The following is an 18,346-nucleotide window of genomic DNA, read 5'->3' on the forward strand; positions in this document are numbered from 1 at the left end:
TGCATATGACTCTCAGTTGGGCAATACATGAATTGACTTACTAAGCTCACTGCATAGGCTATGTTTGGCCTAGTGTGTGATAAGTAAATCAAACGCCCTACTAACCTCTAATATATGCCTTTATCTACCGATGGACTGTCGGTGTCTTCTCCCAATTTCACATGAGGCTCTACTAGAGTGCATACTCCTTTGCTTCCCAATAAACCTATCTCCTTCAAAAGGTCCAATACATACTTACATTGGGATAGAAATATACCTTCTTTGGAGTAGGCTACCTCTATTCCCAAGAAATATTTAAGTACTCCTAGGTTTTTTATCTCAAAATTGTGGGCCAACTTACTCCTTAGATCTTCCTATTCATCCATATCATTCTCTGTCACAATGATGTCATCCACATAAGCCAATAATGCAGTCACTTTTTCCTCCCCTAAGTGCTTGAAAAAGAGAGTATGGTCTCCTCTACTCCGTTGATACCCCATACACTTCATTGCTTTAGAGAAGCTATCAAACCATGCTCTTGGTGATTGCTTGAAACCATATAAGGCCTTTTTAAGTCTACACACCTCATTTCCTTTTCCTTCCTTAAATCCTGGTGGTTGCTCCATGAAGACCTCTTCTTCTAAGTCACCATGACGAAATGCATTCTTCACATCTAATTGATGTAGCTGCCATCCATAGTGAGCTTCTAAGGACAAGAGAATTCTTACCGTGATCATCTTGGCCACTGGAGCAAAAGTCTCCAAGTAATCAATCCCATATGTCTGGGTGTAGCCGTTGGCCACCAATCAAGCCTTATACCTCTCCAATGAACCATCTACAATGTATTTTAGGTTAAAAACCCACCTGCAGCCCATTGGAACCACTCCTTTTGGCTTAGGAACCAAGTCCCATGTGTTATTTTTCTTTAATGCCCTCATCTCCTCCTGCATGACTAGCTCCCATTTTTTATCCTTTAAAGCCTCTTCCATCGAATTAGGAATAACAATGGTGTCTAGAGCAGTCAAAAAACTTCTATGTCTTGGGGACAGCCTGTGGTAAGAGAGATAATTGGCTAGGGGATGCTGAGCGCATTGCCTAACACCTTTTCTAATGGCAATAGGAATATCCAAATCAGTAGAAGAGATATGGACAGGCTTAAGGGAACCAACCTTCTCAGGATCTGGTTGGGAATCAGATGTTGTTTCATGCTGAGAATAAGGCATGAAATGCTGTTTCCTGTGGTACACAAAAGGAGAGCCCTTGAACCTTACCAGAGATGTTGATGATGATGATCCAGGTTGATTGACTTGCTTAGGGTTCTGATAATCATTTGGAATAGCAAGGGAGTGATCATGAGGAGATAAGGAGGCTGGATCAGTAGGCAAAACATGGTTAGGAGTAGGATTATTAGAATCTGCTAGTGTTAGGGAAAGAAGGTCAAGGTCAAGATCTAAGCTAGGAAGATTAGGGTCAGCAACTTGGTCTTCAATCCTGTAATGCTCCCCCTGAAGACCAAGATTAGAATGACCAAAGAAGGGATGTGACTCAACAAAAGTCACATCTTTTGAAACAAGGATTTTCGAGTTGAGGGATGATAGCATTTATAGCCTTTTTGAGTGGGAGAATAACCAAGTAACAGACACCTAAGTGCCCTAGGGTCCAACTTGTCTCGAGTATGTGGGGGAATATGAACAAAGGCTACACAACCGAAAACCTTAAGAGGAAGAGAAGTATGTAGACTAAGAGAGGGAAAAAACAATGGAAAGACATTAAAAAGGACTGCTATGCCCAAGAACCCTAGATGAGACTCGATTAATTAGATAGGTTGCTGTCGAGACAACCTCTCCCTAGAAACTTTTTGGAACATTATGATGATGGAGAAGAGTTCTAGTGACATTTAGGAGATGTCTAATCTTCTGCTCAACCTCTCCATTTTGTTGTGGAGTGTTGATGCAAGAAGACTCATGAATAACCCCCTTGTCTTGGAAGAACTTATGCAAGTGCTGATTAAAATAGTCCCTTGCATTATCAGTTTGAAATTTCTGAATAGGAGAACCAAATTGAGTCAAAATCATAGAATAAAAGTGAGGTAACACAAGCCTTATCTTTTAAAAGAAAAACCCAAGTTATCTTAGTACAATCATCTATGAAAGTAACAAACCATCTAACCCCAGAACAATTTGAGACTCCTAGATGGTCCCAAAACATTCGAATGAATAAGAGCAAAAGGATGAGAGGATCTTTTATTACTAATAGGATAGGAAGCGCGATGATGTTTTGAAAGTTCACACACATCACAATGAAAAACACCAGGATCTACTTGCTTAAATAAAACAAGGAACATAGCTTTAAGTAAATGGAAAGGTGGGTGCCCTAAACGGTAGTGATGCAGCCAAATATCACTGTGAGAAGACTGAGAAGTACAGGCCAGTTTGGGCTAGATTTGATGAGGTTGCAAGGTCTCCTTTCTCAAAACATGAAGTCCATGTTTCTCCTCAGCAGCTCCAATCATCCTCCCCGTAGCCATTTCCTGAAACTCACAAGAATAAGGGAGAAAATGACTCGACGTTTAGATCCTAATGAGTTGACGAACTGAAATCAAGTTGGTTGACAAGTTAGGGACATGCAAGACTCTTTTAACAATGAGTTTAGGGTTAAGAGTAACATGTCCCTGACCTTTGATTGGAATAGATGTCCCATTAGCAATAACAATCTATTTAGGTGTCACAAGGGGCTGATAGGTACTAAAAACATTTAGATTAGAGAACATATGATCTGTAACTCCTGAGTCTAGAATCCATATATCATTCCTATTGGATTTAGAGGTTGTTAAAGAACTCAAATGGAGACTATTACCTTGCTGGGCAATGGAGCATGATCCATCCTGAATAGTTTTCAGGAACCCTTGAGTTTGTAAACCTCATCAGCAAGCTTACTGATTTCATCAGTTTTCAACTGATTCTGCTCCAATTCGGGTACTGCCTCTACCTTTTCCACCATTTCTTCTTGCTTAGTTGAAAAATAAGCCAAATTTTGGAGGTTATATTCTTGAATCCTCCTAGTTTCTGCATATTGCCTCCTTCCCATGCAACTTGAAGCATGTTTCTCGATGCCTCGGTTTTTACAGTGTGAGCACCACAATCCTTCTTTTCCATACATCTTGTTCTGTCCATCAAACCATACACCCTCTTTTCCATGCGGCCTGCCCTATCCATCTACCCTTCCTTGCAGTGACTTAAACCTTAACCCTGCTCCTTTGTAAACATGGCTGATCCTTCAAACTCATGTCTCCCAGCATTGCCATTCTCCTATTTTCTTCACTTCGAACAATAAAAAAACTTCATTAAGAGATGGAAGTTTTTCCTTTCCAAGGATCTGAATCCTTACCTGGTCATACTCATTGTTGAGTCCGGCCAAAAACTCCACCACTCTATCCCTTTCAAAAATCAAATGAAGAGTGGCTGCATCTTTCCCACATTCCATTTTAATGTTTTGGTAGTGGTCAAGTTCCAACCAAAGACCATTCATTTTGTTATAATATTCAGTGATTGATGAGGCCCCTTGTTTAGTACTATGCAATTTCATCTTAATCTCATAGATAACCGAAGCATCTTGAATCTTAGAATAGGTACGCCTAACCTCATTCAAATATGGCCTTTTTTCTCAGCTAAGGATCTGTACTCTAACCTGATCAAATTCAAGATTGAGCCTAACTAAAAACTCTACTATTCTATCCCTTTCCAAATAGATGTTAGAATAATAGCATCTTCACTACATACCATCTTAATGTCTTGATAGTGGTCTAATTCAAGCCAAAAACCGTTCATCTTGTTGTAATAATCAGTCATAGACATGAACCCTTGTTTTGTGCTACTGATTTTAGTCTTAATCTCATAGACAACATATGCATCTTGCACCTTTGAATATGTCCTCTTAACTATCTCTCATATATCCTTAGTCGTAGATAGAAACATGTAATTTTTACTCACCTCGGGTTGCATGGAACTCCACAACCATGACATCAACATAGAGTCCTCCACGTCCCAAACAGCAAACGTGGGATCCGAGGCGTTGGGGGCAGGTCCAATGAGGTGAGAGATCTTCCCCCTTCCCTTCAAAAACGTCCTCACCAGTTGGGACCATTAGAGGTAGTTGCCACCATCCAATCGATATGATTGGTGCATACCAAGAAACTCATCGGAAGAGGTACTTCTGGTCGAGGGCTCAATTTAAACCGCTGGCTCAATTGAACTTGCTTCTCTCATTGACATGGGAGAAGTTGTTTCTGCAATCTTTGACATTCTAAGGGTTGACTGCTAGAAAGAAGGGCAGGAAACTATTGAGGCAATGAAGGCCGAGAAACGAACGAATATGAATCTTCCTTAGGTTGGCTCTGATACCATGTAAAAATTGGTATAGATTGGATAGGAAGAACAGAAAAAGAATCGTTCAATCGTATATTAGACACTAAGTACATTCCCTATTAATAGGGAGGAGGATTACACTATAGGAAAGTTGTAGAAAAGGAAAACTAAATATGTTGTACACTATACAAGGAAACTAAATATACAAACACAAATTAGGAAACATATCAAATCAGGATCACTTTCCTAATCTTGGAGAAGATCTGTCTTGATTTTAGAAATGTGTAATACCCCAAGAGCCCAGAGAAGGTAGTATATATCGAGGATAAGTAAGGAATGAAATAATACCACCTGGATACCTTTTGACTGAATGTAGGCAAAGAACTCCCAGGCTAAGTATGCTTGAGCTGGGGAAGCTCAAGGATGGGTGACCCCCTGGGAAGTTCGTGTAGGCTCATCAGGATAAGTTGTTCTGGTCCTTCCTATCGCTCGATGCGGGATGTTACAAAATGCAGCTCACAACCTTCTCCTTTAATTCCTTCAATCTCGTGAATCATCCAACAGTTAAGACTCCTAATCACAGAGTTTGAGAAAAGTTCAATTATGATAACTTGACACTAGATGCCTTTCTATGTACTTAATGAACTTTCAGAGAGAGAGAGAGAGACTTTATCCTTTGTTTGGGAGAGTGGTGAGGCAAGGAATAGAATGGTACATATTAGAAGTAACATAAGTTATTTCTCTCCCTGTTTGGGAAGAATGGAATATAAAGAAGAGTAATATAGTTTCAATTCACTTGGATAGAGAATAAAAGGAAACGAAATGGCAAAGCAATAAAGGTAATAATGATGCCCTTCATTTTCAAGTTAATATTGGGCTTTTCACAAAAATAATAAGGATAAAACAATAAAAAATATTAAAACATTCCCTTCTCCCTCCCTACACCTCAAATTGGGGTGTAAGAAAAATTTTGGATGGGAAAGAAGGGAAGGGTATCATGTACCCTCCGCTTCCATTATGGAACTCTCCCACAAAGAAGGGAAAGAATTCCCCTACCCTCCCTCTCCCTAATCAAAATAAGGCATAAGGCTATAAGATCACTTCTTTTTGTATTCTTTTGAAGCATATTAAGTCACATAAGCCTTCGACGATGTTCATGCATAAGAAAGTGAAAAAAGCTCTAGTACTCATCAAAAACTATACTAGCATTCTACTACACTCATGCATAGGAAAATTCAAATATCTCTAGTACTCATCAAATTTAAGCACCAATTCAAGCCTTTTTCTCTTATTAGGACAACACATTAAGTTGTAGTTATAACTGTCTAAAAACCAAATAACCAGAAGTAATTTCAATGGATCCGCTAACCCCTGATTTAGTCAATGACTCAATGTACCTGTTGTCATATATCTGCTGCCCCAGCATGTCAATTCGGAATTCTGATTCAAGTTTTTCCTTTTGCAACTTCTCTATCTGCAGCAGTTCATGCTCTGAAGTTAGCAACATGATCTGGTTCATCTTGGTCAAGTGTTAAAAGGTTAAAGTTTTATGACAAGTAATGCTTTCTTACGCTAGAATGATCTTTAAAAAGAAAACCATAAACACATGAGCTTTCAAAATCTTGAGTAAGGTTGGAGAAACTTACATGTGCTTTTAGGGATTTAATCTTTGCATCCTGTTGGGCGCACGTATCTGTCAAGCTCTTCTCTTCAGCAATCTACCAGTAATAAAAGAATGGGTCAATCTCACAGGAAAAATGGTATCCTTACAGGCAATGTAACGAAAAAGAAATACCACACACTAGATATCAATAACAGTTTGCACTCCAACCAAGTTCCTAACAAACTAATAATAATTACATTTTTAAATACTTATTTCTAGCTTCCTACTTTTTCCCTAAAACTTATGTCAAGTACCTACTGAAATTGATTCCCAATCTCATATTATCCTTTTGGAACCCAGGTAGTTATGTGAGATGGCACAAGAAGTCGAATGAAAAACACATGTCCTAGCAAAGGGGTTATATCCTCATTCCATTTCCCTCATACAGCCATACAGGTGGATATGGCACCCTCTTGATTTTTCTCATTTTCTTTTCTACTTTATTGAGGAGGTCAATTCTCTAGTTTTACATGTTCATAGGAATAAATTTGTATGAACTATCACTATTAGTTCTTTTTATTACCCATAAAATAGGTGCACCTTGCAGTTTTCCCCTGGGGGACAGAAATTGCAAAAAGTTCATCCAACAATTTAACCATGTCACAAAAGAGAGGTAGGGTGAAACATAACCATGTTCTGCAATAAAACTTTCTGTGATTGGACTTTTTCTCTTAAAAAAATGGCTTCAAGAGCTTTTTCCTGCCAAATCTTCAGCTGAGCTTCCATCATTCCCAGTTCCTTAGACAATGCTGAAGCCATCACATGAAATTCAGCTTCAAGGTCTTTTCTACCTGGAGCAGGAAATGATAGTTAGAAAGTTGTAGCTCATATATTAACTTAAATTTGGTAGTATAATACAATTACCAGAATCTTGCAAAGCTTCTTGCATTTTAATCTCTAGCGCATTTTTCTGAATAATGCAGTTATGCAATTGAGTCCTTAGTTCTTCAACTTTAAACTCAGAAGTGATAATATCATTCCGAGCAGCATGCAGCAATTCTGCCTCTCTACTTAATTCCTTCTCCCTTCTGAGTACGGAAGACCTGTCAGCCTGTAACTAAAAATTTTAGAGGGACTACATATATAGGTGAAGTGTCGGATTAACTTGACTAACTAAATAAGCAACTTAACCTGCAAGGAGTCTATGATTCCTTTATACCATTCTACTTTAGTATTCCAATATTGGAATTGGTCATTCAAGGAAGTATACAAATGGGAGGAAAAAACGTTCTTCTCATCCTTCACGTTATCCTACAGGAACACACCACCAATTTAAGGTCTATTTTCATCAAGACTAAAACACTTTAGTCTAGTTTTTGCAAATGTAAGTACATGGGCAAAGGAAATTCATGTTCAATACCTGAAGATTTCGCAATTGTCTTGAAAGGATTAGATTTTTCTCCTGTGCCTCTTGAAGCTCGCACAAACGGTTAGCCTCTAGAATCTACATAATATACATAAAAATGAGATAAATACACACACACACACAAAGAGAAACCCAGGTACAAGATAACACCTTAGTTTCCTCGATGGATTCCTCCAATTCTGACAAACTTCTACTTCCTTCCCCCGGGAAAAAAGTATGGACCCTGAACTCTGAATCCTTCTTCATTTTTAGATTGACTAGTTTTCTCCTAGATCTTTCAAGATGCATTCATTTGGTTAAACATTAGGATAGGTAAGGATATATAAAGATAGATAAATCATCATAAAGCATTGACAAGAGCTAGGTAATGCAACATATATCTGTATAAATATAAATGTAAGCATGTATGTCTAGATTTATATGTTATGTGTTACTCATCAAAGTTATATAGACAGCGTAACTTATATATGCATGTGTGCGCTGAGATATATGTCGATTATAAATATATGCAGAAAATACAACCTCAAGGCTTGAGGGATGATTATCTCATATTACTCCACTGAATAGAAATGAACATTAGTTTATATCCTATCCATGTAATCTTTCTACTTTTATTGACATCAATCACTTGATGCAACCAAACAAGCACCTCTACCATCAAATCAATCAATCACTGGTATTTGGATGATAGTATTCGCTAACCCAAGTTATAAAAGAAGAAAATAAAATTTTTCTGATTCAATTGGAAGGACGCCAATCCCCTCATGCAATAGAACAATCTATCATCAAATTAACCATCGTATATAATTGGAAGATAGCATTAAAATATCCCAAGTTATGGAAAAGAAACAGAATGAAAACTATAGTCACCAATTATTTTATTATTTTAACAAGTTATTAGAGAACCAATGCCTTAATGGCTAGGAATATAAACTTAGAACACTAAAATAACAATTTGAGGATACTCATATGCAATAGGGGCTTATCTCAATGCTACTGCCTATATCATTGCTTCTAGGATAGATGCAATAGAATAGGATTTTTTTAACCCAAAACAATGCTATCCATACAAAAAAAATTCTAATAAAATGAAAACAATTTTCCAAACTACCAGCTCATATGCATTGTAAGCAACATCTCATCCATCCATTGATTGTAGTGTCAAGAGTTGATTAGATGTTGACTTAGGCATCAACTATTTAATATATGAAGTAAGTAGTCGACCAGGCTAGCTAGTTGTGGTTGACTAACCAAAGGAAAGTCAACTGTTGTATGAAGTTGGTTCACACAAATGTGGTTCGAAGTGTTGGGAAGTGACTAAGCATCAACATAGCCATTGACTGTCACACCCCTCTTGCAAGTAGTATGGTTCACAAAACTGTAGTTTGTAACACTGGGAATTGCCTAGACATCAACTTAGCCACTGAAAACTACAATGACATACAAAAACTAAAATAACCCGAGTACAACATCCCACCATTACATGTCCAACAAAATAAATAGGATGGTCCAAATAAGTCCACTAACAGCCCCCAATTCGAGTCCATTTTTAAGCATCTTACTGATTAGCTAAAAAATGTTAGGTGTAGTTGTGAGCCCATAGCTCAATGATAGGCATTCTACATGTAATATATCATAACCCAAAATATTGAATTTACATGTGTTTACAATAAAAAAGATGACATTTGAAAATATTCCCATTACAACAGTATGAATCAAACAAGTCACATGGTGTAGTAACAAGAGAGTGGAATAAATCCATTTTAATGTAAAAAATATGTACAACACAGGGAACCATTAATCATATTACTCAATTATCTATCATTAATATTATAATCATCTCAATAGGTAGATATGTGTAGTTTGTGGATCCACAATGTATAAAAGGGCCACAAGGTCAATCCTACGTCCCTATCCCACAAGTACCATGGAGTAACTAGCTGTTGAGAAAATAAAACTAGATTGTGCCACATTAGTAAATGGATTCTAATTGTCATAGCCATCACTATGGAAATATACCCTACTCTTTCGACAATTGTCACGACCACATTGGTAGTCTATTAAGGAGGTCTTGGGTATTTTACTTAAGACACATGAGCTCATAAATCACCTTCAAATAGCACTTTTGGGTAAGGACCCATGGTGTTACAACAATGGTCCATAACATCATATAACCACATGATACCACTGTAAAATAATTATCTTCCATGTTTTACCATATGACAACTTATCAATCTTATTCTCAATTGGTTTCAATAATTCATCATATCTTATACACCAAATAAACAATGAGACCATATAATATCAAGTCAAAGCATTTCACAATCATTAATGACAATAAAATTTCAAACAAACATATCGCAAAATAATCACTTGTATAGTCCTTATGAAATATAGGCTCAATATTCTAGACCACAATAAAAGCTTAACCTGAATCAACATTATAAGTGTATGTTAATCCACATTTAATTTGTAAGAACTAGCCTAAAGCCATTCTAAGGGTTGTTATATCATTTTTAGAAACTTGTGGGCATTTCTACCATTTTGGAACTTAGGGGTTTTTTATAAATTTTTCAAAACTTTTAGTGGTTTTTATAATTTTATAAACTTAATTTTGTTTTTTCAATTTCAATAAACTTAAGTTGCCTTTCTATTATTTTCATAACGTTAAATAACTTAAGGGACTTTTCTATTACTTTTAGCAAATATTATGTTATAGAGTAAATAATTGATAAATGGTATATGTGTATTTGTTTGCAATTCCTCTAAAATGAGTGTCAATTGGGTCTAAATTGGGTTGGGTTACAATAAGATGGCTGGAATTTTAGGCTTCATGATCTTTAAATCTTGGTCTAAGGTTCATAGTTGGTCATACGACCGAAAGGCTAGGCTTCAATTGTGAACGAAATAGTCTACGAGAAGTATGATAAAGCAAATTAGCAAAGCATAATCAATTATGAGCTCAATTGTAGGGTCCAAAGGCTAAGAATGGAAAAAATTTAAGGTAAATCAAAAGGACAAGGGCCAAGTTAATTAGATCATACCTATTGGGAAAAAGGGACGTCCTAACCACCCAAGCGAACAAATAGTTGATCAACAAATCAATCAACCTTGGAGGAGAAAATAGGATTTCCCAACTAAATTTTTTGTGTAACTTTCCCAATTAAATAAAGATAATGGGGTTATGGGAAGAGAAATTAGAGGATTTGAAAAAAAAAAATGTATTTTTGAGTATAAAAAGTTAGGATCTTACAAAAGTAATCGTGAAAAAGGATAGCAATGGCCAAAAACAGGGGAGAAAGGCTCTCAGATCTAGGGTTTTTAAGGTGTTAGGGATGGCCAGCAAACCAATGCACGCACACACACATATATATATATGGAAAGAGAGAGACACTAAGCCCCTTGAACAAAAAGCACTTACTTGGAAACCTCTGACCATGATCAATAATGCTTACCTGTCTTCTTGATGCCTAAGATAATGGCTTTCACCTCCTTATACCTTGTTTGAAGTTAAAGGGCTAGAAAATCTAGGGCTTTGGTGTTTGTGAGATAAAGAAAGAGGAGTGCAAAATTTAGGGTTTTAGTGTTTGTGAGAAAGAGTTGGAGAGAGAAATTTGGAGAAACAAAGGGGTTGGGGGCGACGATGAGTGAACCTAATGGGTTTGCATCAATTACAAATACTCATTGGGGCAAGGGGGCCATAACCCCCCTAACTATCAATTATTTTCATTTACCCCCTTAACTTTAAAGAATTTTTTTAATTTTCCTAGTATATCTATCAAGATTTTTTCATTTACCCCTTATACCTTTCAAGATTTTTTCATATACCCCCATTTTTTAAGATTTTTGTCATATATATTATGGTTTTTCACGTGACAGTTACAATTTATTTATAGTTTTTGCAATGATGACTCCCCAATATCTTATTCTAAAAAAAAAAGTGTAATAGTTTTGTAAAAATAAAGAGGTACATATATTTTTTGCTTTTAAGAATATATTTTGCTTGAGCCTATGCTAATACATATGAATGCATATAATTATATTTACGTAATAACTCTTTGACCCCAATGACAATATATGTCACACTCCGCTCCCATATTTTATTTCTTTTTTCATTTATTTCCTATTAAGTTGCAATAGCCCATTAAGTTGCATAAGCTCATGATATAGGATAGGAAATAAATATTTTGGAATATATTATTGTAAGGACAAATATAGAAAATAGCATATTTTATTTCTTTTTTTCATTTATTTCTTTCCTAATTATTCTTGGAAAGATTATGTTTCCATCATTGAATTCTAATAAGGATAAAAATTTAGTTCTTTGATTATGTTTCCTAGTTAGATATTTATAGCTTATATGAACCCTTTAGGTTATGTTATGAGCCAACCTTGATTATTGAATTGAATATTGAGTTGAGTTGAGTTTTTAGTTATTCTTCATTCTTGTTCTTCATTTTACATCAACCCACTTCCATGCAAGAAACGTAGGCCCACTAAGGTTAATATATGTTTACCTAGACCATAATCATGTCACAAATTTAGAAGCGGATTTTATTTAGTTGTTTGAACCTTTAAGCAAAAAGATCGTTCTATCATAGATCGATGATTATCAATTCATTAGAGAACAACAATCTCAATTTCAATTCTTACAACTGCAAACATTAATTCATCTACACAACATGTAGATTCTTTCTTCAGCTGAAGCTACGTCCTTTGGTGAAATGTTTCGGGTATTTCAAGAATTACTTCCATACCAAAAGTTAGGTGAGTGGTGATTCTTGCACCAGTATGCTTTTAAATGAATCCCATACATGTTGAAAATTATCTTGATATAATTAGCATGTGAAAGCAAACTGTTGCGGAACCATTGGGGAGTTCAAGGGTTACTCTAATAACCAAAATTCGACTATAAATATGGTGCCATGTTAGTTTCTCAACGAGAGGAAAGGATGATATATTCTTAAACAAGATAGGTTTTGGAGGGGAATAACTCTCACACAATTTCATTATTCTCTAAGGAATATATACATAAGACATTTCCTAATCTAGGATGCTATAGAATACATAGAATTAGTTTCCTAATCTAGGATGTTGTAATATGTACAGGAGACATTTCCTAATCTAGGATATTGACTGTAAGGAAAAATGGAAATAATTCCTAAGCTATAAATTGGATACAATAGGTAAGAATAACCAGAAGATAAATACTAAAAATATTGCTATCAATCCCACTAATTTGGGTCCACTAATTCGAGATTCTCCGACACTCCCCCTCAAGTTGGTGAATAGTTAGTGACTAGATGTCCCTTATTCCCAGCTTTTTAATAAGTGATTCGAATCCCGTATTGGCATGCCTTGGTGAATACATTTGCCTCTTGACCAACTATAGGAAGATAGGTAAGTTTTATTCCTCCATGTTTGATTTCCCTTTTTATAAAACTCCTATCAATTGTTACATGCTTCATCCTGTTATGCTGGATTGGGTTATTGGCAAATGCTGATAGCTGACTTGCTATCACTATACAACATTAGCCCCAAATTCTGCATCTGCAGGTGACTGATTGCTTCTTACTCCTCCAGGTGACTAGATTTCCCCACAATTTAGTTCAAAAACTAGAAGCTGATCTACTATCCATAACAGAACCTGCCCATCAACATCAGCAAAACCTTGAGCTCTTCTAGCTTCATTTTTTTGGAACATTATCCCTTTTCCTAGTGTGCCCTTTAAGTATCTTAGGATGTGATATACTGCATCTAGATGTTGTTCAGTGGGTGATGCATAAATTGGCTCACAATACTCATAGCATAAGTAATATCTGGACGAGTGGGTGAAAGATAGATAAGTCTTTCAACCAGCCTCTGGTATCTTCCTTTATTAACAGGGGATCATTCTCAGTTATCCTCCATTTCTAGTTTCTATCAAGTTGTGTATCTGTTGGACGGCTTCCTAGCATTCCAGTGTCCTTCAGGAGATCAAGAGTATATTTCCTTTGCAAAATTAGAAGGCCTTGTTTGCTTTTGGCCACTTCCATTCCTAGAAAATATCTCATGGTGCCTAAGTCTTTGACCTCAAATTCAGCTCTCAACCGTTGTTTAAGTTCAACAATTTCTTGAAAGTCATCACCAATGATTATAATATCATTCACATGCACAATCAAAATGGACCATTTTCCACTAGTTGAATTCTCTCTCCCTCTTTTCTCTCTGAATTCTCCCTCTAGTCTTCTGATTACTCCCTCCCTTTCTATCCTTTCTCCCCCGATTTCTTCCAATTTCCCTTACAAACCCTAAGTTAAACTCTGAGTCGGGACATTTGGTATTAGAGCCAGTGGTCCTCGACTACTAAATAGAGAGAATGTAAGTGCTCGAAGCAAAATTCTTGAGTGATTACTAATAAAAGGCGGTCATTTGCGATCGATTCTTAGACATGAGATTAGAGTTCTTTAGGTGATCCTAGCAGTGAATAGAAGTTGCAATTTGAGGCAAGCATTGGCAATGGCAGAAGAAGACAAATGAAGCAGTTTGAGGCAAGAATGGAGGCACTAGAATTCAAATTGAGATAGACTAAGCTAGTCGTGGCAGAGAAGAAGGCATTGCAATCAGAGTGTGCAAAGAGAACTTGAAAAAAATAGAGAAACTCTTGAGAATTTTGGCAAAAGAATGAATAGCAATTTTAACATGCTGTTGAAATTGCCTCAATTTAGCTTACCAGTGGATTTTCCACCTAGATCCACTTCTGATCCAATCCTAATTGGTGATAGAATTCTTCCTCAAGCTTCAAAATTGCAAAAGCAGAGGAGTCATTGGTCTTGGAAAAATAATCAAGTAAGAGGTTCTTCTTAAACCACTCCTTATACTCTGATGCCAAGGCAGAGATACTAGCATCTGAAGGAACAAAACCTAGATGGTGGATCCACAGATGTGAGGTTTTTTCAATATTACAATATAGTAAAAGGACAGAAGATCAACCTTGCAGCAACCTACCTCAATGATACGACTGACTCATGGTATCAAGGTTGGATCAAGATGAGGACATTTGAGGCTAATTGGATGGAGTTTTTGGAGGATCTATGTGACCGATTTGGAGAGAAGTCTATGACCAATGTAGTTGAAGAATTTAACAAACTACAACAAGACGAATCCGTGATGGAGTATCAAATCTAATTTGAGGAATTAAGATCTTTTATGTTGAATTCACAACCTTCTTTAACTGAACAATACTTCATTTCCAGCTTCATCAGTGGCCCCAAGGATGAACTAAGGCCAACAATCAAGATGATGCAACCTGCTACTGTTAAGTAGGCTATTGAGAAGGCAACATTGCAGGAGCTTGCATTAGAAGAGATTTTCAAAATGCACAAGATTCTATTATCCTTCGATTAGTCACGAGTTGGAAGAAAATTCCTAGACTGCAGCCTTAGGATTGACTCAGGGAAATGTGAATCCTAGGGTTTACACTAAGCTTAATTCAGTCAAATCTCCTATTATGGAGAAAGGAGATGATTAGGATTAGGCTATAAATGCGAAGAAAAATTCAGCCTAAGCCACCAATGCAGAAGGCAGTTACTGAATATGCAGGGACTAGATGAGGAAAAGAAGAAGAAAAGCAAGAGCAAGTAGGGATTGGATGAAAAAACAGGTCCAGGTGCTGTAATTTCTTAGGGACAAGAAATCTCTCAAGGAATGGGGATTGTCACGACCCTAAGGATATAGTAGTAATTGTCCAATACATGTATTTCTTTCTTGTTGTACTTTAGGTTGTTGTCATATTGTACCTTTAGTTTATCATTAACTAAAAGGATAGAACATCCTATAAATAGGCTACATTAGTTAGAAACAGACAGTTGTTGAATGATATCTGATTACTTCCCTCTCAAATTCTCTCTTCCTCTATGTTCTCTCTGAATTTTCCTTCCATTCTTCTAATTTATCCCTCCCTTACTATTCTCTCCCTCTAATTTCTTCCAAATTCCCGTACAAACCTTAGGTTAAACCTTAAGTCATGACAACTACCAGCCTTCATTGCTAGTGATTTAACTTGTCAACATTTATTGCTAATGCTTGGTCTTTTTTTTTTCTACTTGTTCGAGCCTTCATTGCCATCGACTCTTTAATTAGATTGGGCACTCATCCACCTCTCATAGAATAAAGATATTGGATTCCTCACAGATGGTGACTAGTCTTGCTACACCATACTTTGACACCCCTCAGGCTCAACCCTCAAATAGGGAACTTTTGACATGGTTTTGATGATGAGTACCATTACACAAAACTTTAATAAGTATTGTTTGAGTAAATGTTTTGGTCTTTAAGATTTTAAACTCAAACTACTTTGAATAACTCTTGAAAATGTTCTAAAATTGTCTTTTAAGTCTTGTGGATCCAAAAATATAATCAAGTTCTAAAAAGACAAATAAATAACTTATAAATGGAAGAAATATAAGTAATCACTGAATCCATTGTTTACTTGATTTTAATGATGTTTTGATGATGTACAACTTAAAACACATTTTAATGTGTTATTGATAATATTAGACTTAAAGGTTTTGGACATGTTGAAATAAGTGTCTTGGACTTCAAGGTTTTGATCTTAAACAATTCTTCAAAATGGATTTGAACTTATCCTTTAAATCAATTGAATTTTGTGGATCCTAAAATATTATTAAAGATTTAAAAAGATAAATAAATAGATTTGAAACATTCATTTTGATCTTGTGTTTCAAAGACAAATATCATAACTCTCAATTGAATGATTTTACATATCGACCGATTGTTGTATTATCTCTTTGTCAAAGTTTTTCAAAGTTAAATCTGTCGATCGTCTTTGCATATAGTTGGCAGATATCCAAAACTATCGACTAATTATTTAAACAGTCGACCATACAAAATGCATACTCTCAGTTGTTTGCTATCGACCATTTCTGTAACATTTACAGTCAAAAGTTTCATTAAACTGTCAACTGGTTTTTCAATATTTCGAAATAAATTATCGACTGCATTCTAAAACTGTCAACTGTTTCTATCGAAAATTTACTAACGGCTACTTTTCTGCAGACTATCAATTCGTCATTTTAATCCCCAACGGTAGTTTTCTATAGAGAAGGTTGAAGACTATAAATAAAAGACTCTTGGCATCTAGAAAGTAGATTAGATGCATGAATATATTGGAATATTATCTATGTGAGTTTCAAGTATCTTTCTCATTAATCTTAGAGCTTCATTTGTAAATCTATCCTAGGGAGGATTTGTTGTAAGAGAAAGGTTGTAAACCCTTGTGAGCTGAATTTCTCTCATTGTATTGAGTGGAGTGCTAAAGAGCTTAAGGTATAGCTCTTGGTTATCATGTTTGTTAGTTCCTAGTGAGAAGAAATACTAATACGTTGAAGGTTGTGATTCTTTATCCAGAAAAAATTTGTGTTGTGATCTTAAACCTAGAAAAGGATCATTGTGGTCTTCACTTGTGAAGAATATTGAAGCTAGTGGATTGAAAACTCAAATGGAGCTTGAGGAGTGGATGTAGGTTCGAGGAGAAACCGAACCACCATAAATCCTTGAGTTTGCTTCTCTCTTCCCTTACTCTTTACATTCCAGCACATGCTTTATTTGTGCTCATATTAGGTTGGAATTAATGAATTGATTTATTTGTGTTTATATTGCTTCCGCATTTTTATTCACCACACATGATTTACATTGCTATTTGAAAGTAAAGTAAGAATTTTTCAAAAATCCAATTCAGCCTCCCTCTTGGGTTGCCTCATTACTTTGGCCTAAAAACTTCAGAATATGAATTCCTTGAAAGGCAATACACCGCAATCCCTGAAAGCATCAAATATATCTAGCCTTTCGAGATGACAGAAAATATACAACATATTCTCAATCATAATCATATCTTAACTGGAACATTATTTGGTCAAAATGCAGTTCCACAATCAGGGCATGCAGATTACTTGAATGCATGGTTTGCAAAATAGATAATAGCACTTGACAATCACAACCCAGCAAATAGTCCAAACAAGCAAAATAAATAACCAAACCAAAGGAGCAAATCCACCCGATACACGATTTTCATATGAACCACCTTTCAGATACTATGCTGAGCGTATGGCAAGAGAGTTTGGCTGGCATAAATGCAGGTCACAAGTAAAATCCAAACAATTACAAGAATGGAGAAGTGTAAAACAAAGCACACCAGCCAAAAGGAAGGTCTTACAGGAACATGCACCCATACCTTCTTGAGCTGATTAAAACATGCGCCAGAGCTGAAAATAGCCTCGCAGTCCTTGATTTCATCCCGGAGTTTCTGTATCGCAGCCTTTCCAGTTTCAAACTCTTTTCAGCAACTTCACTGTTTAACTCCTTCAGTGCTCTTCACCAAGCTTGTTCCTCTCACTTCTACATTTCTAGAGGAAAAATTAAGTGAAATTCAAAAATAGTAAACCCACTGAAAAGGAAAGAATCCTACTCATTCTTCACAAGCATATGTAATGACCATTTCAAATCACATGCCATGCTTGGGCAAGGACCTAGTCAGTACATATAACCCTCCAGGGGCAGCCACCGATCAAGGCATTTATCATATCATATCAAGACAACTGCAATCCAACATGGCACCTAAAAACAAAAATAAAAAAATCTATTTGAATAAGGGATCTATGAGCAAGGTCCTCAGGGAAGGGAGCAAAGACTTCAAAAACATGAGTCTGAAAGGTAAAAAGTACGACAAACACATTTCCTCTTTCAAGTCCATCTAAACCTCATCCAATTTTCCCTGTATATGTTGATTTTCATTCTTGGAAGAAGAGGTGGCAGATTTCTGCCGCTTCAATTCCTTCTCAGCACCAGCAAATCCCACCCTGTTTCTAGATTGATTGCTAGGCCTCTATCTTCTTGAAAAGATTTTATTGCTCCAGTGATACAGGCTTCCATCTGCAAGGTTGTCAGATTGCTGGGGGGCTAAGCGGCAACTTTTAC

At 36.2% G+C, this 18,346-nt stretch overlaps 1 protein-coding gene across 11 annotated transcripts in view; it reads right to left on the minus strand.

Annotated features, from left to right (window-relative positions):
* Positions 1–18,346, minus strand: part of LOC127794993 (E3 ubiquitin-protein ligase BRE1-like 2) — a 143,404-nt gene that overhangs the window by 19,752 nt on the left and 105,306 nt on the right. For 8 of the 11 annotated variants that reach the window (XM_052326380.1, XM_052326378.1, XM_052326372.1 and 5 more), the window contains 7 exons: positions 7,523–7,646; positions 7,367–7,450; positions 7,138–7,257; positions 6,871–7,057; positions 6,637–6,797; positions 5,990–6,061; positions 5,741–5,817 (listed from right to left, as the gene is read on the minus strand). In XM_052326380.1, coding sequence (XP_052182340.1) covers positions 5,741–5,817; positions 5,990–6,061; positions 6,637–6,797; positions 6,871–7,057; positions 7,138–7,257; positions 7,367–7,450; positions 7,523–7,646 — 825 coding nt within the window. The remainder of the gene's footprint in view (positions 1–5,740; positions 5,818–5,989; positions 6,062–6,636; positions 6,798–6,870; positions 7,058–7,137; positions 7,258–7,366; positions 7,451–7,522; positions 7,647–18,346) is intronic. The other 3 variants (XM_052326369.1, XM_052326371.1, XM_052326375.1) reach the window with 3 other exon arrangements.

The sequence above is a fragment of the Diospyros lotus genome, chromosome 2, assembly GCF_014633365.1.
Source record: "Diospyros lotus cultivar Yz01 chromosome 2, ASM1463336v1, whole genome shotgun sequence".
NCBI classification, from domain to species: Eukaryota; Viridiplantae; Streptophyta; class Magnoliopsida; order Ericales; family Ebenaceae; genus Diospyros; species Diospyros lotus.